We start from the raw sequence: 26,554 nt of genomic DNA, 5'->3' as shown, positions 1-26,554 counted from the left end.
TGTTCCGTAGAGAGGAGATCTCAAATTTTATCAATAAATTCTAACTGGGTGTAGAAAATTAAAATGATAAGTTAATAGTTAAATAGCTATTAATTTAGAAGTCAAACAACAAAAATCAGCATAATATTTTTCAAATTTTCACAGGAACCATAATCTTCAGCTGCAAAAGTGCAAATGAACAAGATAAGATATAATGATTAGATAAAGTAAGATAAGAAAGTCTGGACATGAGATAAGCTATTGGCGTCATCTGTTGATGAAACCAGAGCTAAAACATAATTTCTTTAAAGGCCGAAGGCAAAGATGGATTGGAATTAGGATCGTTAACTAGAACAGAAAGATTTTTTTGAATGTGAAATGCCTCTGGAAAATCTAGTTCTCCAATGGAAGATGTTTTTTGAATAATTTTGGCAGCAGAAAAATTGAAAGTGTAATTTTCAGAACAACAATGTTGGGAAACTTCTATGTTTCCTTTTTTCTAACGTGTGCCTCATGTTCCTTGACGCGAAATTTTAAGGCTCTCTTAGTTTGGCCAAAGTAAATTAAACCATACTGGCAAGGAATCCTGTAAATACCCCAGAAATTCGTATCCAGAATGGGGTCCTTGAGTATGGAAATCGGAATTTTATTGACGGGAGAATAAACGACCCGAAAGTTAAATTTCTGCAAAATGCGTGCAACTTTATTAGCTAATTTATTGAAAGAAGAGAATGACAGCATAATTTTTATAATCTCCTAAAACAAGATTGTGTCTTTTGGTGTGTTGAGATGAGAATTTTTTAACTGCTTGATTAATAATGTTGGGTGAAAAGCCCCTGTCAATAGCTGTTGCTTTTAAATAATTTAGTTCTTCATCAAGGGATAGTTTCGAGGAGCAAACTTGAAGAGCACGGAAAACAAAGGAATAAAATGAAGCTAACTTTTGTTTAGTCGGACATGATTTGAAGTGTGGTGGAAGGCAAACCGATGAAGGGTTACAGTAAACCTTAGTACTGAAGTTAGATGTGTTACGTGTGACCAGAATGTCGAGAAACGGAAAAGAATTGCAAGTCTCAAGTTCAAAAGTGAACTGAATAGCAGGATCAATGGAATTCATTGTCAAAAGTACCATTCTGGCTGATAGCTACATGCATTATTGTGAATCAAAATTGTTTGATACTTTAAACTTCCCGGTATGTTTCCGCTGGTTCCGTATTACTTCTGGTATGGTTCCGTCTTACTTCTGACGCCCCTTTGGGATAAAAATAAATAAAATTTTACCAGATTTATCTCGTCTTTAAATGTTTATGGTCTGTTACTCTAGTGATAACATCCTTTAAATATGTAGGCAGCACTGATCGCGAATAACAAACTTAACGCCTATTGTGAACTTTGGATCTCTCGTATTCCCATGTCATATTAACAAAGAACTTCTAATGGAAACTCTACTGGATAGAAACCCCCACTTTTCTTTCTGTGAGGTGTATCATAGCCAACAATAAGAACTACTACAGTTTTTACTAACCACGTGTGTAGCATATTCCATGGATGAATTGTTGGGATAGTACAGTAGGTACAGTGATGCAGGAGATGTATAAGCAGTTTTCTGAAAGAGAGGCATGTAATTCTGTTCACATTGTAAAAGTTATCAGCAGGGCTTCTAGAGACTTGTACCTGCTTTATAATGACTTTAAAAGTCTAGTATTTGGTTAAATTCTTTTGATAGGATGGATGTATTAAAAAAAAAAGAAAATTCCAAAATTACCTGGTTAGTTGATTGCGGGTAGTCGGGATTTTACTGTAAATAATTTTCTAGTTGAATTGATTCAAAAGTTTTATATTTTTTAGCTGAAACCTGTATGCAGTTGTTATAAACATATTTTTAATGGAAAAAAAAACACTAATGAATGTTTTTTTTAATAAAGCAGTGTTCTAGTAACTGAAAAAACTTTATATTCATCTATTTGTATAAAGTAATTGAACAGTAAATGTTATATTAATATGTATTTATATATATATCCTACATTTTCTTAATTAGGGGGAAAAAACTCTTTTTCATCTGAAATTGTATTCTGTATATTGGTAATAAATCATTTTTTTGTTTTCAATAATATAATTGTGATTATCATACTTACAGCAATTAAAGTGTTTCCAAATGTTTAACCCATTCAGGACCAACGTCATGTAGGCACGACGCAACGATTCCACTCTTGCCAACCCAGTGTCGCTTATGTGTGAAGAGCTTCGATCAATCTCTTCAACCCAAACTTAACTTCAGCCTTAACTTGAAAATGGAACGATATTTTGAATTTTTAAATGCCAGTAGATGGTGGTAAATTGCAGTGGTTTCCACATCGGTTAAGTCATGTGGCTTTGGCCTTCATGTATGAGCATCAGTTTCTGTTCTGTGCTTCTAGTTTTGATAGATTTATTTGTGTAAACAAACTAGGAATTGCAGCTCTTTAACTTGAAGGGATAGCAGTGTGTTTGTTTATTTGTCTCTCTCTTTTTTTTTTAACTCTTTGCATTATTGCATTATTTATTTTAAAATTTAGCATAAATTTTCTTAATTAATTAAAAAGTAACTTTACAGCATTATTACAGAAAGAAAAAATATCAACTTTCCCAATGCATTATGCATCTTACTTGCTTGGCAAAAAAAGCCATCATTGTTCTGTGTGTTAATTGTCATTTTGAATTATCCCACGCACGGCAGGGATTAAATGGGAATTTAATTACCTACAGATAATTATTGCTTTATTTTCTTTTACATTTCGTATTTGTAATTTTGTTTTCTTGTGTATAGTTACTATAATTTTAGTATTTTGATGTTTCATTTATTCCTATTAATGTGATATTCTTTATATTAATACATATTAATAATTAGTATATTAATTACATAACTTCAGATATTGAGGTCATTATATTAAAATGTTGATTTTATATGTTTTTTTTTTTTTTTTTTTTTTTTTTTTTTTTTAATAGGCTTAACTGCTGAAAATGCATGAGCTGGTGTCGACGTTCCATTTCGGGGGGGGGGGTCAGTCCCGTGGCTGTGCTGTGTTTTCCACACTGGTCTTCAAGGGCATAAGCTACATTATTTTGAAACTGTTTAAATGACCTTCTTGCTGAACATTATATTAAAATTAACATCCCGTTGTTATAGAATCCTTTGATTGCCAGTGCTTTTAAAGTCTGCTATTAAAGTGCTTTCAGTAGCATTTAGATACTCTTTACTGCCTTTACTTGTCCAATGATTTACTGCTTGTTTTCATAACTTCTGAATCATGGGAATGTTTCTTGAATCAGTTTTTTAAAAAAGTTAAGGAGCAAAATACTATATTGGCTCATCATCTTTTGAAAATTATCTTATATGCATAGCCAGACAATTTAAAATATATTATAATTTATTGCTAATTTTCACCTTCGTGTGAAAAGAAAATGCATTTAATTTTCCTCAAAGTATGATTTTTTAAGCTCTTTAGTAAATATGTACAGAACACCTTCAAATTATTAACCTCTCACATATAATGTATAATAGAAGTTCATCTGTCATATACAGTGGTAGCTAAAATTGTGGACACTTTTGGAAATTTTTATGTTTTTTAACTTTGTATGCTTATAGGAAACGTTACGTTTCACAAAATGCAAACTTGTATATATCATTTTAAAGAGAATTTATTACTGAATTCAATACAAAACACAAAATTCAATTATTTGCAATACAAAAAATGTTAAATGATAATAGTTATTGATATACATTAGATAGTGATGATTGCAGTGAGTTATCAGTACTTATTAGGGAACCCTTTATTTTTTATTACAGCTTCACATTGACGTTTCATTGAGCTGACAAGAGTTTTAAGCTCTTCTTTCGTTATTACATGATGCCAGGAAACAATTATAGCCTCAATTAGTTCCCTTTTATTTGATAGGCACCTCATTTGGACAAGAGTTTTCAAACTGTGCCACAAATTTTCGATAGGATTGAGGTCAGGACTGTTTCCTGGCTATGACAACAATTTAATGCTCTTTGTACGAAACCACTCTTTCGATATTTTGGCCATGTGGCAAGGAGCAGAATCCTGCTGAAAAATAAACGAAGCATTGTTGGGAAAGAGGTCTTTGATGGAAGGTAGAAGTTTTGGTTCTAGAATAGTGTCAATGTATTTTCTGGCATTCAGTGTCCCATCGATGACATGAAGGCGACCAATACCATCTGCTGACATGCATGACCAAATCATAACACTAACTGTGTTCTTCACAGTTACTTGAATGCAGTCAGGATGTAGTTCTCCTATTCTACGTCTTACATATTTTCGCCCATCACTACCGAATGACGATATCTTAGTTTCATCACTCTATATAACTTGTGACCACTGATCATCTGTCCAATTAATGTGTTCCTTTGCCCACTGTAGTCTTTTTTTTTTTTTTCGTTGCTGAAAATTAAGGTAAGGCTTTTTTCGTGGAATTCTACCTCTCAGTCCAACATCTGTTAATCTTCTCCTGATTGTTCTTGAACTGACAGAAACACCAGCATCATTCAGATCACTTCTGATGGCCACTGATGACATTTTTCTATCTTGGAGACATAGTCTTTTTATTCTTCTGTCATCAATAGAAGTGGTGCACTTTTTTTAGCCTTTTCCTTCTTTGTTTTTATTGAATTTATCTCCTGATATCTTAAACAAAACTTTCGGACTCCAGATGTAGTCACTGAACCACCCACCTGTCTTGCAATTTCAGCATAGTAAAGACCATTTTCTCATAACACAATAATATTACATCTCTTTCTAGGTGTCCAATCTACTCTTTTATTTGATGATAAATAAATCATCAAATAAAAGAGTAGATTTATTTGACTAAGTCATTGCTTCTTGACTAAATATTAAACATTTTTACAAAAATTCTACTTGTAATTGCAGTGTATAAGAAACAGGTCCTCCTTCTACAGAAAAAAGCAAAATAATGAATTGTTTCAAGTGTAAACATGATATCAGCTTCTACTGGCAGTTACTAACATTTGATTGGTTCTCAGAACAAGAACAGTGATTAGCCAGGAAAGCTAGACATTACAAACCACTTCATAACTGTGTTTTTATTTATATTAAAGTACTCATAACTTTTTTGTATTGCAAATAATTGAATTTTGTGTTTTGTATTGAATTCAGTAATAAATTCTCTTTAAAATGATATATACAAGTTTGCATTTTGGGAAACGTAACATTTTCTATAAGCATACAAAGTTCAAAAACATAAAAATTTCCAAAAGTGTCCACAATTTTGGCCACCACTGTACAAAATTGACATATATTTAGGCAAATAATGTTTTTTAAGGGCAAAAGTTGTTGCGTGCATACAGATTCATAGTTAATTGAATGTATACAGAACCGATGAAAGCTTGATAAAACTTATTTTACCAAAATAAGCACTTTACTGTTCTGGAACGTTCCACAAGAATACTCGTACAGTTCTCAGAATCACAGAGCACATTCAGTTGTTATACTTCAAACTACTAAGAATGTTGAGCACAATGCAGTGTAAAGTGCGTAGCTCACACTAAAATATCTCAGTATTCCATATTCAACTAGAGAAATATTGTGAGCAAATGAAAGGGGTCATGCCTATCAGCAAGTTGTTCTAATTCAGCTATATGTCATGTCTGCATGATTTAGAGTTTTACTACTGAATTTTTGTTTCCGCTAAATTTGAGTTTTTCTCTGCAGGCTTTGGAAGCTAAATTAGTGCCATATTTACTTGGTCTTCTGGAGCGAAAACTTGAAGGAAATACTGCAGCAGTTAAAGCCCAAATAGTACAAGTTTTAAAGGCTATGTGCTTGTCGTTACAGCATGGTGGACAAGTATGTTGTTCAAGAAACTTCTTTTATAATTAAAAAGACAGTTACTTAATTTAGAACTTTAACTTAAGCAAACCACTAATGTTTACAAATATAGGGGGCATCAAAAATTTACTTGGAAATAATAATCCAAATTTATATAAATGAGTTGTTGTTGCATGGTCACATAATTTTAGTATTTCTTAAAGCGATCAGTTATGCATAATAAACTAATCACTTTAATAAATGATTAGATAAACTCTGGGATCTTTTTTATTATTAATATTAAAACAGCTGTTTACTCATTCCACACCTATTGAAATAGGGATTACTTTAAAACAAGTGGCCATATGTATACTTAACTATATTTGCTTCTTCATCCCCCTTGGTATAGTATTTTGCTTGTACATTTTTTAAGCACATCAATTTTGAATTTCATTCATATGTCAAGGGGTCATTTACAGTATTATTAGAGTATCCTGTTCTGTTTCTTTAAAAAGCTATGATATCTTCATATATGTCTTTAGCTTCTGTAGTAATACCCAGTTTCTAAATGAAATGTTTCTTTATGTTGTTAAAATTTAATTTATAATTAATTGTCTTTTATGCTGTTACCAGTAGATTATTTTTTGTAATGTAAGACCCCTTATTTATATAAGAATTTATTTGAAATTTTTCTCCATTAAGGCAATGTAAAATATCATTATTTTTATTATTTTATTAATGCAATTTATTGTAAGTATTGTTCATGATAACCATTTTCTTTACTTCTTATTTTTTAAAATGCAGTTTCAGTGGTTAAAAATTTCAGAAACAGGGGTTATGAGATGTTATTCTACCCCCTTTTGTATTTTGCCTTTTTAAAATAAGCCAATCTAATCTAATCTTTTTTTTTTTTTTTTTAATTCTCTTATTTATGTATGTTTGATTACACTGGGTTGGTGTTAGAATAAAATTATTTGTTGTCATTTTAAATTGTTATGGAATTTTTTTGAAGCATTGAATTTTTCTAGATTACTCAAGAATTAGAAAATTCTGAAATATGGGCTGAATACAAAGATCAAAAACATGATCTCTTTATCAGTGAAACTCAAACCAGTGGCTATCTCACAGGTATTTTGCCTTCTGATAATTTTGGATTTTTTCACTGTAATATTTTTTTATTGTTCATAAATTATCATCCTTCATTAATTGTTCTATATAATGCTCTGATATCTGTAAATTAATGATAAGAGGCAAAATAGGAATTTAAGATGCATTAACAATGAAAATTTGTTGACTTCATCTGCTGACATGTGAGACAGATACATCCGACTAATTCGCAGGAATGCAGATGTGCGCAATAATATGATGGTTTCTGAGCAATGTTAAGTAGAAGTGTATTGAAAGGAGAGTATATATGCAAGGGTGGCTTTGATCTGGATATAGCCAGAATTCTGTATTTTTTATTTTCTCAAATATGAAATTTCCAGGTTTATGAAGACTCATTATCTTTTTCAAATTTAGTTTTTAAATAAAAAATATCAATTATACATTGTAAAAATTTGAATTTTTAGACCACATAAAGGGTCATAGACTGAAGAAAGCTCAGTGAGAAGTCAAACTTCTCATCTGAGCAAATTGAGTTTGATAAGAAATTTGTCTTATACAGAATAGTTATTTTTATTGTTTGTATTTTACAGAAAACAAAAAAGAAATTGTGAAGTTTTTTTTTTTTTTTTTTTTTTTTTAATGTATTCAGGCTAAAAGAAGATGCAAAACAAAAATAACCCTGCATTACAAAAACTGGTCTGTTTTAAATTGCTTCCATGGACCTATTGCTGAAAGTTAGTTTGTTTGTATGACTGATATTATGACAAAATGTAGACCATCTTTGAACACTGATAGCCTAACTGGTACACAAACTATAAAATATAATTTATTCCCTTTACACAAAAATACATGTTATTACAAATTTTGTATAAAGTAACATGAAAAGTCTGAAGAAATGCAATGCTTTACCAGAAAAATAAGATTACAAGGGCAAGTCTATTTAATGTTGTTAAATTGACAAGATATCACCAACCTGGTGATGATTTTGGCAACTAATTTCTGTCGCAAAATTTGGAAACCACTTGGATCCAGTTTTTGTATAACTGTCATTGATACTGTGATTGATCCTTATATGTAACTGCAAACATATCTGCCCCTTAAAGTAACTTTCACCGTATATGCCCTCCAGTAATTTCGCAAAAGTAGAGAATACTGGAAATTCCTCAGCATTTCTCAGTTTTTCATTTCAGAGTAGACTTCAGAATATTGAGAAATCTCCATTTGAGCTTCACTCTTTGCATGTACTTTGCATTGTGTTTTGTTTAATGTTCTTAGTAGCTTGAATTTGAAATTACTGATTGTGAGAAGAGCTCTATGAGAACTTTTATCGAAAGTTTCAAAACTGTAAAGGTGTTTTTTTTTTCCCCCCCCCCTCTCTGGAGAGTGGGAAATTTTGCCAATCTTGCATCGATTTTGTGAGCATACGTTACAAATCCGTATGCACACAACAATATGCAACTTTTTGATCACAAATTTCCTCCGTGAAGACTCAGTGGCAAAGATGTTAAGAATAATTTATTGAATAACTTCACAGATTACCAAACTGTTTGCATCCCATGAACCATTTTGTTCTTTCTAGCACTTACTGAGCTTTAACACCTATTAATATGCATATCTTAAGTTCTAATCTAGTGCAGAGCCATTGTCTATAGCAAAATTGCTGATCATAATGAACTTTCATTTGTTAGCAAAGAAAAATAACACAGCAATTTTCTGAAGCTTAGCAATTATTTTTTAAAATGTTAGAGACCTAAATGGTAGGTGACAGTAAATAGTATGTCGGGAAACATAAATTAGTTTTAATAAATTAAAAAATGTCTTTATTCTTTGCTTGGTTATGAAATTGTTTGAAAATATGTGTGTATGGATATATGTACGTGATTCATATTAATATTCTGAATTATTTGAAATTATGTTAGATTTCAGGGTTTTTGAAACGGGGTTCGCAGTCACCTTTGTATATAGAGAAGTCTTGTTTCACAGGTATTAAACAGCAAATTATTTTTTATATGTTGTGGTGACTGGCAGGATATATGAAAAAGATATCATTATTTTAATTCAAGTTATGTATAATGTGCATGCCAGGATTGTGGATAAATTGGAAAAAGTGTGATTTATATGAGATGCAGCAAATCAGTTGAGAGTTGGCCAAATGCAATAGGTTGTTTGTATATATAATTTTCTTGAAATCGTTCAGTTTTCAGAAGATAAAGCAGTTTTAAACTATGCGAAACTTAAACAATCAATGATTACATATATATATGGCTGTAATAATGAAAGAAGTCACCGTGTATCGTATGGTGCAGGTGCTGGAGCAAGTACAGCCAATGTATTCATCCTGGGCAAGAAAATTCTGGCCATAGTTTGCCAGCCCCTAGTTTAAATGATGGTAATCATAAATATGTATAATAATTGAATAAAAGTTTCCTAATAATGATAATCAAAATATTTAACATGATTTATAAAAGTTCTTCATATATTAATAATGAATGTTGCTCTATAATTATAGCATTTTCATTCAGAATTATTCTTCCAAATGTGTATTCTCTTTTGGGGAGAAGGGGGTTAAAATAACCTTATGTCTGTTGGTTTCATGTTTTAATATTTTTTAATTTTGATGTATTGCAACATTGACTAGTAAACAAAATTATTACTTTTACTTTTCAAAATTATATGAATGTCCTGAAAAACATTTAGTTCAAATTGTGTGTGAAAAATTTTCATAAATTAGTTTTTTGAGTGTTGCTTTATGACTTTTTAAAATTAAATAACAAATGCCTTTCAGCAAAACTAAGAAATCCAAAGAAAAAAAATTGACAAAAACATTATAAAAAAATATTGGATTTTTTTTTTTTTTTTTTTTTTTTTTTTGTTGGATAAGCAGATTTTGGAAGGAAACGGGAAGATCAATACCAGTTTAAAATTAAATCTTTAAAAGTTTTGACAAATCACATACATATAGTAATAATGGAAATTAAATAGAAGGTGTGGGGAATTTGGATTTTGCATTTTGTATTTTTACAAAAAATGTCTGTTATCCTTTCATTATATTTTAGGTGGAGCACCTAATGTTGCTGGCTATTTAACTCAAGGGGCCTTGAAAGTTATGTGTAATTCACCTCCTCCTCTAGAAGATGGGTGAAACAAATTAGGAATTCATTTACAAATTATTCCTGTAATCATACTTTTATTTGATTTTTAAGCCAGTGAAGAGAAATGAGATATAAAGATATGTGTGTCTGTACATGTGTGATTCAACTGAACTTTTACATTTTAAATATATCAAAATAGCATTAAAAAGGCCACTTCTCTAATTGTGTTGTTACAAGGCTTTAACGTTTATATTATGTCAAATTATAAAAACTTGTAAGTATAGTGTTAATGTGAATGTTAAAGAAATAATTTAAGCATATTTTATTATCAGATTTTATTAGAGATTGTTTTCATTAAAAAATGTGTTGTTAATTCTTGTTTTTTTATTTATTTACTTCATATAGTGTAGGTCAAAAATCATTCCTAAGTAATTATGCTGAGAATCAATATCTTCTGTATAATTATATTCATAACTGTATTATTGAATCATGTAAAAGTAATTTTCTGAATGGCTTTACAAAAGTATGCTTTTTATAGACCATCATAAAAGGGTGATTGTCTTGGCAATTAAAAAACAAGAAACAGTTTGTTCTGTTCTTATCTTCTTGTGAATAATATGTCAATTCATGTATATAATGGATATGAAAGCATAATTTTTTTACTGCTGGAAAGTATTTTTTAATCTAGGAAAAAATGCCTATTTTTGTTACGGAAAGTGCTTTTGCTAGACTATGTTTTGATTCATTATCAAAATATCAGTTTTTCATACATATGTATCTCTCTAATGGCTACATATATTGTCAATATTTTAATTAATATAAAATCAAATTATCATGTGAGAAATGATTTTTTGATTTTATGATACAATGTATGAGAAAAATATTTTGAAAACATTTAACCTGTTCTGTTCGTGTATATAAAAATGGTATTTGTATTTTATTATATACAAATATTTTTATGTACATGAAAGGAAAAGCAGTGCATTCTTGTAACGAAAAATTAAATCCATCCTAAATTTGTGCAAACTTGGCATATTTTTGGTTTTTGTTGTATAAATGGATCCCTCCAATAATTTCTTTTCAATCTCTAAAATTTATTTTATGTTAAATCATTAAATTACTTGCATATAAACTGAATCAAATAACAGTTGTAAATGCTTTGTTTTATGTTTAAAATCAGTGCTGTCATGAGCATAACTGTACATCTGATTTTGAATTACAAGTTTTGATTATTATTGCTTTGTTACTTATTTCTTTCAGCTCAAGGTGAAGTAAACAGATTGTTGTAACTAATTATAAATTATGTTTAAATAAAAATTAAGCAGAATACTACTCTCTTGTAATATTTGCGCAGTAGTTTTTATGTATGCATTATTATTTTCACTAAAAATTTTATTCAACATCAGTACTGTGTTATTTACCATTCCTGATGTCTTTTAATTCCTATACTGATGAAATTTTTAAATTCTTCCCCCCCTTCTTTTTTTACCTTCACTTTGGGCATTTTAAATTTTCTTAACTTGTCAAAGTAATTAATTATATGTGCCAATGTTAATTTTATTTGTTTGAAGTATTTGTAGATTTTCTTTCAATTCCGAAGCCAAATAATTATGTATATTTTCTAGCTAATTAGTTTTTTCTATATATGATATAACATATTTCTTGGTTCTTTCTTTAACTCCATTGCCAAATTCTATTGATTATACACATTTAGCTCTAAACGAAGTTTGTATAAAGAAGTAAATAAAATATTTTTTGTTTAAAAAATGAGATTGTCTTTTATCTTTTAGGGGTTTATTTTGTGTTTCAATTCTTTTGAAAAATTGAAATTTTAGAGCAAGAAAGCCTCCTAAAAGTGAAACATATTTTACCTCGAAAACTTGGAGAATACAAAAGTTTTCGGAGAAAAATGAGGTTCATAAGATTAATGTATTCTGTTTAGTTTTTAATATCTAAATGATCATTCAGAATAGTTTTATGAAATGTCATATCTTTAAATTATCAATTATATGATGATAGAACAAAAAGGTTCTGTATCATTAAAAATATACAATACCGAGGTTGAATGAGTTTTTATTTGATGATGTGTTAGATAAACAAAGTATATTTTGCTCATTGAGAAGAGTGACTAGAAATGAACAAAGAATTTAAGTATTCTTTTCAGGGCATATGACTTTTATCCTTTTCCCCTTAAACTGACAATTTTTTAGAAAAAATATCATTGCTGTTTTGTTTGTTGTTGGCTTGAAAAGAAGAGAAATCCGAAACATGCATTAAATGCTCAAAACCTATTCAAACAGTTAGATGCAAGGGATTTAGAGAGTTGTTTATTTTAAATATAAACTGGGAATCTGTTGCAGCTATAAATTTCAATTCAGATTTCAAACAAAAATAACTCACTCCCAAAAGAGTTTAATATCTGTTTTGTATTTATATACATAGTGACTTCGCTGATACCACTAAATTCCACATTTTTGTTTTCCTCAAATTTTCCCCCTCCACCAAGAAATGGACTTTTGGATGCCATTAAACATAAGTAGTTATAAAGAATGTGTTTTTTATTTATTGCTTCTTCCAATAAAGAAGCACTTATAAAAATATTTTTAAATAATTTTATTTTGTCTCACTTATGAAAATATTTTAAAATAATTTTATTTTGTCTCCATATTCTGTTGATAAATCAAATAGTCCTTATCCCCTAGAAGACCCTAGAAGAGGGGTTCTCAAGTCTGTGGGGGTCAGCCTTTTAATTAGCTGTTAGGTATTTAGTTTTAGTATATAGATATAAAAATTACTTTTATTCAGATTCTGGTATTTATCATTATTTTTATACCTTTTTGTTTTGTAATTTATAAAACATGTTAAAAATAATCTAAATCAAAGTAAATCTGTATGTATTTTTTGAGTTTGGGAAAATAAGGGGGGATGATCTAAGAATGGTGAAAGGGATGCATGGAGTAAAAAAAGGTTGAGAACCACTATCCTAGAAGAAATTTTTTATATGTTAGAGGTTTGAATAAAATTGATTTCGATACAATCATTTATGTTTCATCAAACTTTAAACTAGCATTTATTTCTATGGAATATTTTTATGTTCTAAAAGGAATTCTAATAGTTTAATTAGGGGTTTGCTTAATTAATGAGCATTGCAACTGAATAATTTTAGTTAAAACACAAATTTACAATAAATTACAACTGTTACATGAATAGTTGCAAGAGAAAAGAATAAATTCTGAATTTCAGAATTTATAGAAAGTATTAATTAAATATTGGAGGTATTCATTGTAGCAGTATATTGGCATTTTGATTGATATATCTGTGTCTTGATTGCAATTTCAGAATAAATCAAAGTCATCTAAAAAGTAAAGATAAAACTTAATCTTAAATTATTATTTCCAGGATTTAGAGCAATGTCTTAAATACTAGGAATTAAAAAATTATTGTGTGGCAGCTGTGTCATCCACATGTGCAGGTACTTAATGTTTGCCTATGATGATTTTATTTTGAATAGAAGGTCAGTTTAATACAGGTATCTAAAACACAATTTCAATGTTATATTGAGCCTAAGCAGGGGTGTTTGTGCTCCGGGGAAATCCCGGAATTCGGGGGATTTTGAACTTCGATACCCGGAAATTCCGGGGATCATCGTTCAAAAGGAAGTAGGAATCATAATGAATTACTTATTTTGATCTGGGTAATTTTGTTTGCTTTGAAAGCAGAAAACGCAAGGTCAGTGTGCATGGTGAAAACTTTTCCTTTCTTTCTCCAAAGGCAGTGATAATGCGTGAAAAGGGGGAAAAAATTTCTTTTTTGTTCTTTTCTTATTGCGAGTTATGACTCATTCCCCGGTTCTCGGACATTCTCTTCTGGATTCTTTTCGGCAAGTAGGCGCGGCAGAAAAAAAAAGGGAGAGACTTCGTGCGACCAGATTTTATGTGTTTTAGAAAGAATCAAAGATCTGTGGGATGCTCTTATTGCATTTTATTTTCACTACTTGGATAAAACTGATAAAGGGGATTATTTTTCTTATGTTGAAACTGTATACAATAAAAGAAATATTTCTGCAGCTCAGAAAAAAAATTGTTGAAGGGGTGTATTCTTGCTTCCATTCCCAACAACTCACAAAGGATGTTTTAGCTCGGAAAAAAAAATACTAAAGGGGTTATTTGTTATGCAAAACAAAACTTTATTGCATATGGCATTATATTCAGCAGTATTACCAGAGTTCAACACATATATTAAATTATGACTCTGGGTTCAAAGGTCTTATCTCCCGCCAATAAGTAGAGAAGGGGGATTTTTCGCCGTATTAGCTATTTGTCATTGATCGCTTCTCAACTTTTTTTCTCCGCTGTGTAAAATTTTCGTTTCATTTATTGATGCACGTGTAAATTTTTCGTTTCGTTTATTGAAATTTTTTTTTTTTTTTTTTTTTTTTTATGTACGCAAGAGAATTTCACTCTGAAATTTCTCGATATAAATAGTGATATTAAACAATTAGAAGAAGGTGTCCGGAATGCATTGAACGGAGAGATGGTAATGGGGATACCATCGGCACATGGTGCAAGAAAATAAATGTTGCTGGACAAGCATATATATATATATATATATATATATATATATATATATTTTTTTTTTTTTTTTTAACTCACTGCGTAAGTATGGTGGGGAAGGATTCAAGGCTTTCACAAATCATTCTAAAACTGTGACGCACATAAAATATTCAAAGTGCATTAGACATTCAATGACTTTAAGTAATTATGCTAACTCAAAAAATACTGATGACTTACTGGAGACTGATGCTCGGCCATTGGATATAGTGACAAGAAAAGCACGCCAAGAGGTATAAATAACTTCGTTTATCGCCGAGAATTCTCTTTCTTTCAATGTAGCTCCCAATTTAATTGAACTCTGCAAACAGTTGAGCCGCGATCAGACGGCACTAAACTTGTTGGAAATGTCCAGGACTACTGCATGTTATAAGATGAAATATGGGCTCGCAAAAACTATTAAGGAAATTATCATTAAAACTTTAAAGGAGACTCCATTTTCTCTAAATTTGGATGAAAGTACTAGCAATGCTCAAGAAAGTATACTGGCAATATTGGTGCAGTTTTATGACAACAATCAAAATGAAGTTGTAGTTCATCATTTTGCATCTCTAAAGATGGAATCTTGCAATTCAGAAGCTGTTTTTAAAGCAGTTGTTAATACTATTGAAGATAATAATATTCCATGGGCAAACTTAATTAGTGTATTAATGGATTCGTAACACCATGCTTGGAAAAAAAAAAAAAGGGTGTTGAAACCAGACTACGATCAAACAAAGCACCCCACTTATTAGATATTGATGGTGACACATGTCACACAGCTAATAACTGTGCAAAAAAATTTGCTTCATGTTTTGATAGATACTTAGAAGATTTGTTTGATGACATCTATTTTGATATGAAAAGCTGCAGTAAAAGAGAAAATTTTTTCAAAATCTGTGAATCCCTTGCCATTAAAAAACTTAAGCCCTTGAAGAGACCAGACCATAGGTGGGTGTACATTTTATGTGTTTTAGAAAGAATCAAAGATCTGTGGGATGCTCTTATTGCATTTTATTTTCACTACTTGGATAAAACTGATAAAGGGGATTATTTTTCTTATGTTGAAACTGTATACAATAAAAGAAATATTTCTGCAGCTCGGAAAAAAAATTGTTGAAGGGGTGTATTCTTGCTTCCATTCCCAACAACTCACAAAGGATGCTTTAGCTCGGAAAAAAAAAATACTAAAGGGGTTATTTGTTATGCAAAACAAAACTTTATTGCATATGGCATTATATTCAGCAGTATTACCAGAGTTCAACACATATATTAAATTATTTGAAACAAAAAAACCAATATTTCATTTAATAGATTCCAGTATTTATAAATTGATGGCAAAATTTTTCTCTTCTTTATGAAGCCAGAAAATATAGAGTGCACATCTTATAATGATTTATTAAAGGTTGATGTCACAAATCCAGAATTCCATCTACCTAGCAAAGTAATATTTACTGGTGCAGAAGCTTCCACTCTCCTGAAGAAATTATCAAAAAATCATCCAATAGCAAAAGAATTCCAAATTTCTCTGATGAAAGCTTATACTAATACAGCACAGCATATGAAACAGAAATTACCCCTTAAAAATTCATATCTAATTAGTTTTACAGCATTAGATCCAGAGCTAAGAGGTAAAACCAGTACAATATTAGCTTTTGAAAAATTATCATCTTTTATATTCCGTATTTTTAGTAATAATGAAAAGTCAAAAGTAGAAGCTGAAATAAGGTTATACCAGAGTGATATTGATATCACCAAAGAAATGCTCTACACATCTGATGAAAGTGGAAATCAAGTCAAGTGTACAATTGATAAAAATTGGTCTAAAGTTTTTAATTTAAAAGATGTTTTCACAAATGATTATAAGTATCCTACATTGGCTAAATTGGTCAAAGCCTGCCTTAGCTGTTTCCATGGCCCATTAGTGGAAAGTGCATTCAACTTAATGGATACACTTGTCACTGACTATAGAACCTCTCTTAAGATTGATTCCCTAGATGCAGTGCAGACTATTAAATATGATTTAATGGCTTCTAAAGAAACCTCATGTGAAAAATATGGCTAAAAAAATCCAATGACTGATCCAATTCACAAAGATCTCTTACTGAATATGAACAGAAGTTGGAAAACATATCAAGAGGACTTAAAAACATGTATTTCAGATGAGTCACCTATAAAAGTCTCTGAAAAACCTTCTACATTAGCAGAAAAGCAAACTGCTTCTACCTCTGCATGTGCAGTTCTCGAGGAAATTTCTTCAACTGTAAATGAGGAAAATAAAAGTCAACCTTCCTGCAATTATGAAGTTCACCACAAAAGAAAGACAAGCCCACAAACATCAGAAAATAAAAAAAAGCAGCAGAAATTAGATAATTTTTTTTTAAAGAATTAATTCAGGTAATTTAAAATATTTACATAAAATGTAGTAGTTTATATGTTTGAAAATTTATGGTTATTAATTTTGCAAAAAAGTAATTAATTGAACTTTTATAATTAGGTCATTCAATACTTCATAATTGTAATTTTTCATTTCTCTCCCCCCCTTCTCGAAACTCCAAAATGTCGGTAGTAAGTCCATAAAAGTTTCAGGGGATTTTTTGAGGTACCACAAACACCCTTGCCCTAAGGTATATTTAATCAATTAATAATTACACTTATTTCTTGCAAATGGAAAAGACAGTCATTTTTTACCATTTGATAGCTGAAATGTTAAGCAGTTCAGTGAGGCTTTGAATTCCTTCAGAAGTATGATTATTTAATTCCTCTGGGAATGATATGAGCCTTTTGCATGTAATCACTGTTGAAAAACATGCTAGAAAAATTCAGAGCTTTAAAGTGCTGCATCTTAAAATTCATTTCTTCCCTGTATGCATGGATTTTTACCTTGAAAAGGTAAATTGCAAGCTATGTAGTATTAAGCAAGTTCAGGTCTTATAATAAGAAAGAAATGTGAGTATAGTAATATTTTACTCCATTTTGTTTTTACTGAATGATTAGTATTAAAATATTATAATAGAAATGTGATTAACCAAATTAATTAAAACTGAGGGTGGTTTGGAACATCAGAAGTTTCCAAAAAACGACTGTATAAATATTCCTTGTGGCAATTGCTGCCTACTTTTATTATCAAGGAAAAATTAAGAAGTGAATTAAGCATCCAATCACAGTTTTTATCATATTGGTACAAATAATATAAGTTTGTGCTCTGATTCCAAAATAGTGTTAATGCAAGACTTAAAACAGGTTATTCAGGTTTAATTAAGTTTTGGTTTTTAGAAGCCATTAAATCAATGACAATGAATCAACAAAACCATTGAATCATATTTCGCTTGTTTTTCATGTGAGTGCCTAGTAATTTGCGAGTAGTTGGTGTCATATCATTGCAAGCTTTATTAAATTATTTATTTAAAACAATAATTTGAATATTATGTTTTTTAATTAATTTTTTATTAAAAATTAAGATTTTCTTTCAAGGTTATATTTTTTATCCTAGTGAATACTTTGCAATAGATTCGGATCATTTATTAAAATGTCGTGAAATTTCTCACATGAATTGATCAAATTGTATTTTAGGCTTAATACAGATTTTAAAGTTTTAATGTTCAATTGCGTTTTTTTTTTTTTTTTTTTTTTTTTTTCAATTATCCATATTTTATTGATACTATAAAAATACAATTTTCAAAATATATTCATAATGAATATTATTCTGTTTAAAATGAAGGAATAACTCCATCCATTTTTTGTGTTTCCACATTTGTAGACAACCAACATTTAATTTTTTCATCAGTAATGCATCTTTTTACCAATGACACCTCATCAAAAAGATCATTTTCGCAAATATTATTTTTCGGAAAATAGTTACTAATATATTAAAAAGATTTTAAATTTAAATTTTAACAAACACGTAATAAAGTAAAAAAGCAAATTTAAAGCCAAAATAAAGAAAAAAAAGCCAAAATAATTTTTTAAAAAGTTTTAAAAAAATGTGCAAACATATAAAAGATTTAATTCTCGAACTAATCTACAATATCATTTGAATTCAGAAGCATAAGCAAATCAAGTGCAAAACCAATCCATGAAAATAAATTCACTAATTTAAATTTAAACTAAACAATTTTTTTTAAATGCATAAGTGAATGACTGTTGAGTAGGCCGGAGACAGACTTAGTATGTAAGTATTTTCTTAATATGAAATTATATTTTTAAATATATATTTGTTTTTTAAAAAATTGTGAATTAGTTCTTTTTGTTTCTTATTGGTTTATATGGATTATGTCTAGTTCTTTTTTAGTTTCTTTTTATTGATATGCATATTCATGTCGGTGAGGTTTCTAAAATACATTGGTTTCTAGATTATTTCTTACTTTTTATAAAAAATTAATTTTTAAAAAATTTAATTTTTTTAAAAAAGTTTAATTTAATACTTGACTTTACTTGCTTGTTTCTCAAAAGACTTCATTAGTATTTTCCTTTTAGAACTTTAATTCTTAAATGTTAATTTCTAAGGGTACCACTTTATTGGTATTTCTTTTTACTTTTGATTTTGACTTTTACCCTTGGCTGCATGAATGACGAAACACGAATTGAATGGTTGGAGAGTTAGGTTTGGAGGCAACTTCCCCTTGATAAGACTGTCTCCTGCCTACACAACAGTCATTCACTTATGCATTTTAAAAAAATTGTTTAGTTTAATTTTAATTTGCTAAATTAGTGAATTTATTTTCATGGATTGGTTTTGCACTTGATTTGCTTATGCTTCTGAATTTAAATGATATTGTAGATTAGTTCGAGAATTAAATCTTTTATATGTTTGCACATTTTTTTAAAATTTTTTTAAAATTATTTTGGCTTTTTTTCTTTATTTTGGCTTTAAATTTGCTTTTTTACATTTTTACTTTTATACGTGTTTGTTAAAATTTAAATTTCATTCCTCGCAGCAATGGCGCAAAGAATATTGAATTAAATTTGTATTTAAATTAAATGTATTTAATTAAATTAAATTTATTCTTAAAAAGATTTTTCCACATATTGCCATAAAATCTCTTTTTTTTAAGTCACCCAATGGAAGTTTTTAATATCCTCGAATTGAACTGCCCGTTCGTCAAGATATTCCAAGCAGTTATTATAAAAATTTCTGACTTCTTTCAGAAAATGAGGTCGTCTAACCTAGTGATATCCTTTCGAATAAGGAACATAATCATTATTAATTCTTTCTCGCAATTTTGTTTTTAAATTATTCATTTCATTTGACACTTCCGTAATTGAAATTTTGTCCCCTTCAATAATTTTCACACCATTGTGAAATAATGTAGCTTGGTTGCGGATGAACTGAAGACAAATCTGTGATGTGTCATTTTCAAATAACAGCTGCAATATTCTTGGACATTTATCTTGTGATGAAAAGTATGATTTTAATGGTTCGTATAGTCTTTTAATATTTTCTACAGCTGGTAAAAGAGCTAGCCATCGTGTTTTGCTGTAACCAATAATTCTTTTATATTCAATTTCTGCGCTTTCACAAAAATCCTTCAAACTTTCGACACGCACTGTAAATATATACATATATATATATATATATATATATATATATACGAATAAATTTTTGAAATAATATTTTCAACATCCACTGGAAGTAAGTCAGATGCTGTTTGAATAGTATTGTATAGAATGTGCACTGCACAAACTACTCAAATAATTTTTTAGTTCAAACGTTCATTAAGTTTCATAAAAACGTTATTGATGCCTCTTCTAGCTTTTCTACCAAAATTTGCGTTAGTGTCAACAATAAAACTGTCTCACAATAGGCAGTAATTTTATTGTTCAAATTATTCTTTTCTAAAATAGTACTTATTGAATCAAGAATTATTTATGAAGTTTCGCCCGGCAGCTGCCCAGACGGTTAGGGGTTCCTGACTGCGATACCGAAGGGCCTGGGGTCGAATCTCGGAGAAAGCATGATTGTAACTGTCTGTCCCTTCATAGGAAGCAATGGTGGCCCACCTATTAGGTGCCTCCATAATAAAGAGACCACCACGTCTGGCCTTAGTATAGATTAATGGACTCTTTTACAAAACTGTAACTGTTCATAATCTGCCATTGAGGAAAAAAAAAAAAAAAAAGTTTCACCCAGCAATGAAACAAAATCTAATACTCTAATTTTAATTCCTCTTTCTGGATCAAAAAGTCTAACAATTCTGAGAAACAATTTTAAATCTTTGTGGTTGGAAGCATCATAATATACGGACATAAAATGTGCATTTATTTAATTCTTTCTGCAATTGTGAAAACGAATATGGTGAAAAAACATTACAAATAATTGCTTCGGTTTTTGTCCTTGCACGTGCAAATTTTTCATCGTACAATGTTTTGATCATTTGCGACGTACAATCAATTGATCTCAAACTTGGATTGTGGTTTTGTGGTGTGAAAAGCAAATAGCCCTTCAGCTAATGCTAGCTGTTCCTCCGTATACATATTCCTTGACGAGACGTAACGACAATTATCAAACACCACTGAATAAATTTAATTCGTTACATCGCCTAATTTAGTTTACTCTGCATGCATTTTAGGTGTTTGTTTCTTTATATTCACTATAATAATTAATAAATAATAAGTAATATATTTTTACAGTACATTTAAAATAAGAAATGCAGATGTTTTCTAAAAAGCGGGGCATTTTTAAAAATCGGCGAGCAGTCCTCCGAAAAGCGGGACGTGTGGTCGCTTTACATTACGACGATATCGAAGACCTTACAGACAACTAAACGACTTCGAACGTGGTCGCATTGTAGGAATGCGTGGAGTAAGTAAGAAATGCGTGGAGCTGACCGACCTATATCGAGCATTAGGCCGCCACCTGCAGCGTACAGACACTGAGACGTGAAAAGATATTGGCAGCAGGGGTTGCTACAAGGATACTGCCGACGAAATGAAGGCCAAAGATCACAAATGCAAGGCAACCTAGGATGATTGTTCGTCAGGCTCGAATCGCCCCAACGGTATCATTGTCGACTATTCAACGCACTACTGCCACGTCTATACCTCCCGTAGTACCGTCCACCATCTCACGGCGCATGTCTGAGTCGGAGTTACGCTCACAGAGGCCTTTAAGACGTTTCTCTTTGACCCCACAACAGCGGCGGTGTCGTCTGGAGTGGTGTCGCAACCGATCATCATGGCTGCCATCAGACTGGCATCGTATAGTGTTCAGCGATGAATCACGCTTCACTCTTGAAGCAGATGACCACCGTGTTCGTGTCTGGAGAGGACGAGGTCCGCGGTCCCAATCAGCCTTTGTTTTACAAAGGCATACAGCCATAACCTCTGGTGTGAAGGTGTGGGGAGCTATTTCTTATGACACCAGGTCATCTTTAATCATCCTCCGTACATCTTTAACAGCTCAACGATATGTTGATTTCATCCTGCGGCCGGTTGCATTACCCTTCATGGCACGTCATCCTGGGGCCATTTTCCAACAAGATAATGCCAAATCACATACCGCTGGACTGTCTGCGTGCGGTTGATACTCTTCTTTGACCAGCAAGGTCACCAGACCTTTCACCAGTCGAGCATGTCTGGGACATAGAAGGCCGCCAGATTCGGGCACCACAAAATATCGCAGATCTGGAGCGACAACTGATGAATGCCTGACAGAACGTGTCGCAGGATGGCATTAGTAACCTCTACCACTCTTTGCCTCGACGAATTCAAGCATGCATTGCCGTCAGGAGCGGTTCGACCAACTACTAATTTGAACATTCAATAGGTGATTGTGAGCCGTGAACAGGTACTATGACCTTTATTTTTTAATCATTTTATTATCTGTGTATGAGCTACACACACATTCAATTTCATCAAAAACAACCACTTCTTCACGGTGTTTCGTTTTTTTTTTTTTTTTTTTTTTTTTTTTTTTTTTTTTTTTTTTTTTTGCAAAAGAGTGTATATATATGACAATCATTTTCACAATTGTGAAAGTACATTTTATTTTCACATTGCTGAAATTTCTCTACTTCTGATATAAAAATATGTTTGAACCTCTAACTAAGTATCCTAACCGTTCACACAGCTGGATTTCAATAATTAACTGGAAGCTTGATGTTATTAGGGCATCAAATTTGTTTTGGTCTCTCAATCATCATGATTTGTAAATGGTGTATATTCTAACTGAATTCACGTATGCTGTAAGCTAGAATAAGCTCACTCGTCTCTTCTGTTTCGGACTCAAAATTTTTAAAGTGAAATTTCCAGAGCAATCCCTTTTCATCGACTTTGTAGATTAGGTTTTTATCACAGATAATTTTGATTTGAACTCAGTCACGAACCTAAGTGCTGTCTCTGACTCGGAGAACAGTTTTTTTATACCTTCCGGCTCCTTCACGCTTATGCTATGTTAATTATTAAATTTTACGAACGAACCACTTGAAGCTTCAAAAGTTTGAGTTCCTGAATGTTAAGAGATTTGTGCTAAACAATTTCACCTGTTGTCGGTGCTGGACCCTGAGAATGGTGGTGTTGAATAAATCGCATGAAAGTTCATTCTGTGTGTTAATATTCGTATCTGATTTTTTAGGTATCCGATTCGTTTCATATTCAAAACTGATTTTATTGTTCTAGTAGTCTGAGATTCAGTTTTCTGATCTCTTGATGCCTGAGATCATGCGTCCACTCACTCTATATTGGTCGGCCAGTGTCTTGGCGCTCGCTCTTTTTAAGTGTCTTAAGATCCTTGTTTTGGTTTGAAAAGATAAAACGCGCCAGTTCTATTTTAGATATTGTAAGTGAAAGTTCTCAAAAAAAAAAAAAAAAAAAAAAAAAAAAAAGAGCAGATCTTATGAGATATACTTAAGATGCTTAGGCATAATTCGTGCCAAGTTCTCGTTAATGCTGTAAACACCAAATAGGTGCATGAGTGAATAAGCTCAGCATGTTTAGCAGGCCTGGTGGGCTATGAGATGTTCTCTGATTGCATATATAAACGCATTTCTAAATATATATGCGTATGTATGTGTATGCTGCGCGAAGGAAATATTCTTTGCATGACAATAATTCCACGAAAGGATATGTTTTCTTTTTTAAGGCTTGAAAACAGAGTTAGGGATATTGATTTAGCCAATTCCTCTACTGATGCTACGAATAAGGAATTTTATAATATGGTTTTGAAGGTTGCTAGGCAAACGTTTCCAAACAGTAAAGCTAAAAAGTACAAAATTTTTTGGAACGAGGAATTGAAATTGCTGAAGGAAAGACGAAATGCGGCAAGAATAACAGCTGAAATGACCGATAATATAGAAGATGTATCAAATTGAAGAATCTTAGCTAGAGATTTTAAATTGGAAGTAACGAAGTCAACAGTCATTTTCAAATTTGGTCTCAAATTTAAATTATAAAAAGGGCAGCAGAAAATTATATGGATTTATATCCGTTTTAAATAATGGATATAAAAAGCCACCAAAGCAACATATTATCCATAATAATAGACAATTTACTGAGGATAAGGATATTGTTGATGCCTTTGTTAGGCTTTATGCCCAACAAACAAAGAAAAATTTTTAAAATGTGCAAATATAAAGACACACCATCAGAACATATTTTCACTACCAGAACATATTTTTCGAACAGATTTTACTTTACAGGACTTGAATAGTACATTGGCAAAACAAAAGAACAAAAAGAATCGAGACCCAGATGAAATTTATGCAGAATTTTTGAAGAATTTAGGCCCTAAATGCACTTCAGCTCCTGCTATCTTTGTTTGCCTTCGGAAGTGTGGGCGGCTTGGAAAAATACATTTATCTTACTAGTGGCCAAGAAAGACGAACCATTATCAATTTATAGACCTACAGCTTTAATTAGCATAATGTGTAAGATTATGAAAAGAATGGTGAACGAAAATTTAGTGTTCTATTTGGAGAATGCCTGCCTGCCTTCCTTCGTCTTCTCAAGGCGGGTTTAGTAAACTGCACTCTGCCAGTCAACAAGTAGTGCTTTTATCTGAAGCAGTTTAAGGTGTCCTGGATAGAGGCTAGACCCTGCTGACCGTGTTTCGAGTTACACCACGAAGGCACACAGAAAGGAAGGAGAAAATATTGTTACGAATTTTCTATATATGTAAATAATTTTAGTGAAATTGTAGTATCTTTTGTATAATGTAATATGAAAAGTTTGAAAAAGTCTTTGCCAGAGCTTCGCTCTGGCAGAAAATAAGATTGCAGAGGCAGCTCTCGCAAAGTTGGCAATAGTTTTGGCGACTAATTTTTCCGCCAAATTTGGCGAGATATCGCCGAAAGTTGTCAAATTTGAAATCCATTTGGCGACTGTTACGAAGAACACAGAAAATATATAAATCAAATATATTTAAAACAGTTCGTTCAGTTGCGGGCCTGCCTCTACCCGAGGCTGGGTGCATTATGAATAAAGACAAAAAAATTCTTAATAAATCATTCTTTATTTCCATCAAAACAGTATCACTCTTCCGAGCTCAGCTTTCGTTCGTCCACACGTAAAACATTCGAAAAACTCAGCACGCAGGCTGACGTCACAAGCAGCAGCGCCTCGCGCCGGTTATTACTTCAGTTCATTTCACAACATCCTCCCCCCCCCTTGAGACTCAGGTTGAGTCTCAAACTCATAACAAACATTATTTAAAAGATCAAGTCTTTTTGGAACTTTTACAAGTCGTCCAGAGGAGGAATATTGTTGCATCACCATTTTATCAGGTGCAATACTCTTTTTTAACGTACACCCAGCACTAGAATTAGATTCCTCTGCACCCAGTTTCTTATCAGGAATTATGTTTCTATCATTGGACTGTATCTCCAGAGGAAAGATGCGTTGTATTGGTCGTATAACTATTCCATGCCGGGTCTTAAGTTTAACCGTACGAATCTTTCCATCACGTCCAGGGATCAATTCTGTAATTCGGGCTAAAGGCCAAAATAAACGTTTTCTGTTATCATCCCCCATCAGTACTATTTCTCCTACAACAGGTTCCCGAGATCGCTTTTCATTATGCTTTTGAACCAGTTGACTAAGGTATTCTTTTCTAAATCGTTGTCTCAGATCATTTAACAATTTAGTTCTATACTTTAATCTCTTATTAAGACTTGACGAATTTAATTCATCAAGATCTTCAACATTGGAATTTCTGTTCTCGATAAGAAACATGGCGGGTGTCAGAGGTACTAATTCTTGCGGATCTTCAGAAACATAAGTTAAGGGTCTAGAATTAATTATAGTTTCACAATCACAAATAATAGTACAAAGTTCTTCAGATGATAACACTGTTTTACCTAAAGTACGTTTTAACAATTCTTTTACTGTACGAACCAACCTCTCCCACCAGCCACCCCACCAAGCTGCAGTAGATGGAATAAATTTCCAGATTATACTTTCAGTTCCCGTTTCCTTTACTACTTTAGTCCAATTTAGTTTTGATAAATCATTAGACGCACCCCGAAAATTTGTCCCGTTATCACTATAGATTATTCTAGGGCGTCCGCGCCTAGCAACAAATCGTCGAAGCGCCAGGAGAAACGCATCAGTAGAAAGAGAATTTACGAGTTCAAGGTGAATGGCACGGTACACAGCGCAGGTGAACAGCGCGATCCACACCTTTCCTCCATTTTTTAAAAACAGCGGTCCGGCCAAATCAATCCCTATGATTTCAAATGGCGCACAATCCGTAACTCGGTCTGGCGGCAGAGGTGTCGGTTCGCTTGACATGGCCTTAGTTTTAAATCTTTTACAAACGATACAGTTAAAGAGGACATTTTTAATGGCCTTTCTAGCTCTGACTATCCAAAATCTTTCTCGTAATATGCATTGCATCATCTGAAGACCAGCATGACAGTTCTTATTATGCACATTTCTGATTAATAACTTAGTAAAATCACATTTTTCTGGTAACAGTATTGGATACAGAAAAGATTCATAGTCATCTCTATTTAGTATTCTCGTTTTA

The 26,554-nt window shown here is 31.5% G+C and overlaps 1 protein-coding gene across 2 annotated transcripts in view; it reads left to right on the top strand.

Annotated features, from left to right (window-relative positions):
- Rme-8 (receptor mediated endocytosis 8) overlaps nucleotides 1-11,770 on the top strand; it is a 196,094-nt gene extending 184,324 nt beyond the window's left edge. For both annotated transcript variants that reach the window (XM_085813925.1, XM_085813926.1), the window contains 3 exons: nucleotides 5,709-5,843; nucleotides 6,833-6,932; nucleotides 9,968-11,770. In XM_085813925.1, the coding sequence (XP_085670051.1) occupies nucleotides 5,709-5,843; nucleotides 6,833-6,932; nucleotides 9,968-10,053 (321 nt within the window). In that variant the 3' untranslated portion in view covers nucleotides 10,054-11,770. The remainder of the gene's footprint in view (nucleotides 1-5,708; nucleotides 5,844-6,832; nucleotides 6,933-9,967) is intronic.
- Nucleotides 11,771-26,554: the final 14,784 nt, after the last annotated feature.

This window comes from Stegodyphus dumicola, chromosome 3, assembly GCF_044657685.1.
Source record: "Stegodyphus dumicola isolate Sdum_Otavi_A_Nest chromosome 3, ASM4465768v1".
NCBI lineage: Eukaryota > Metazoa > Arthropoda > Arachnida > Araneae > Eresidae > Stegodyphus > Stegodyphus dumicola.
This window is presented reverse-complemented; position numbering and strand designations above follow the sequence as displayed.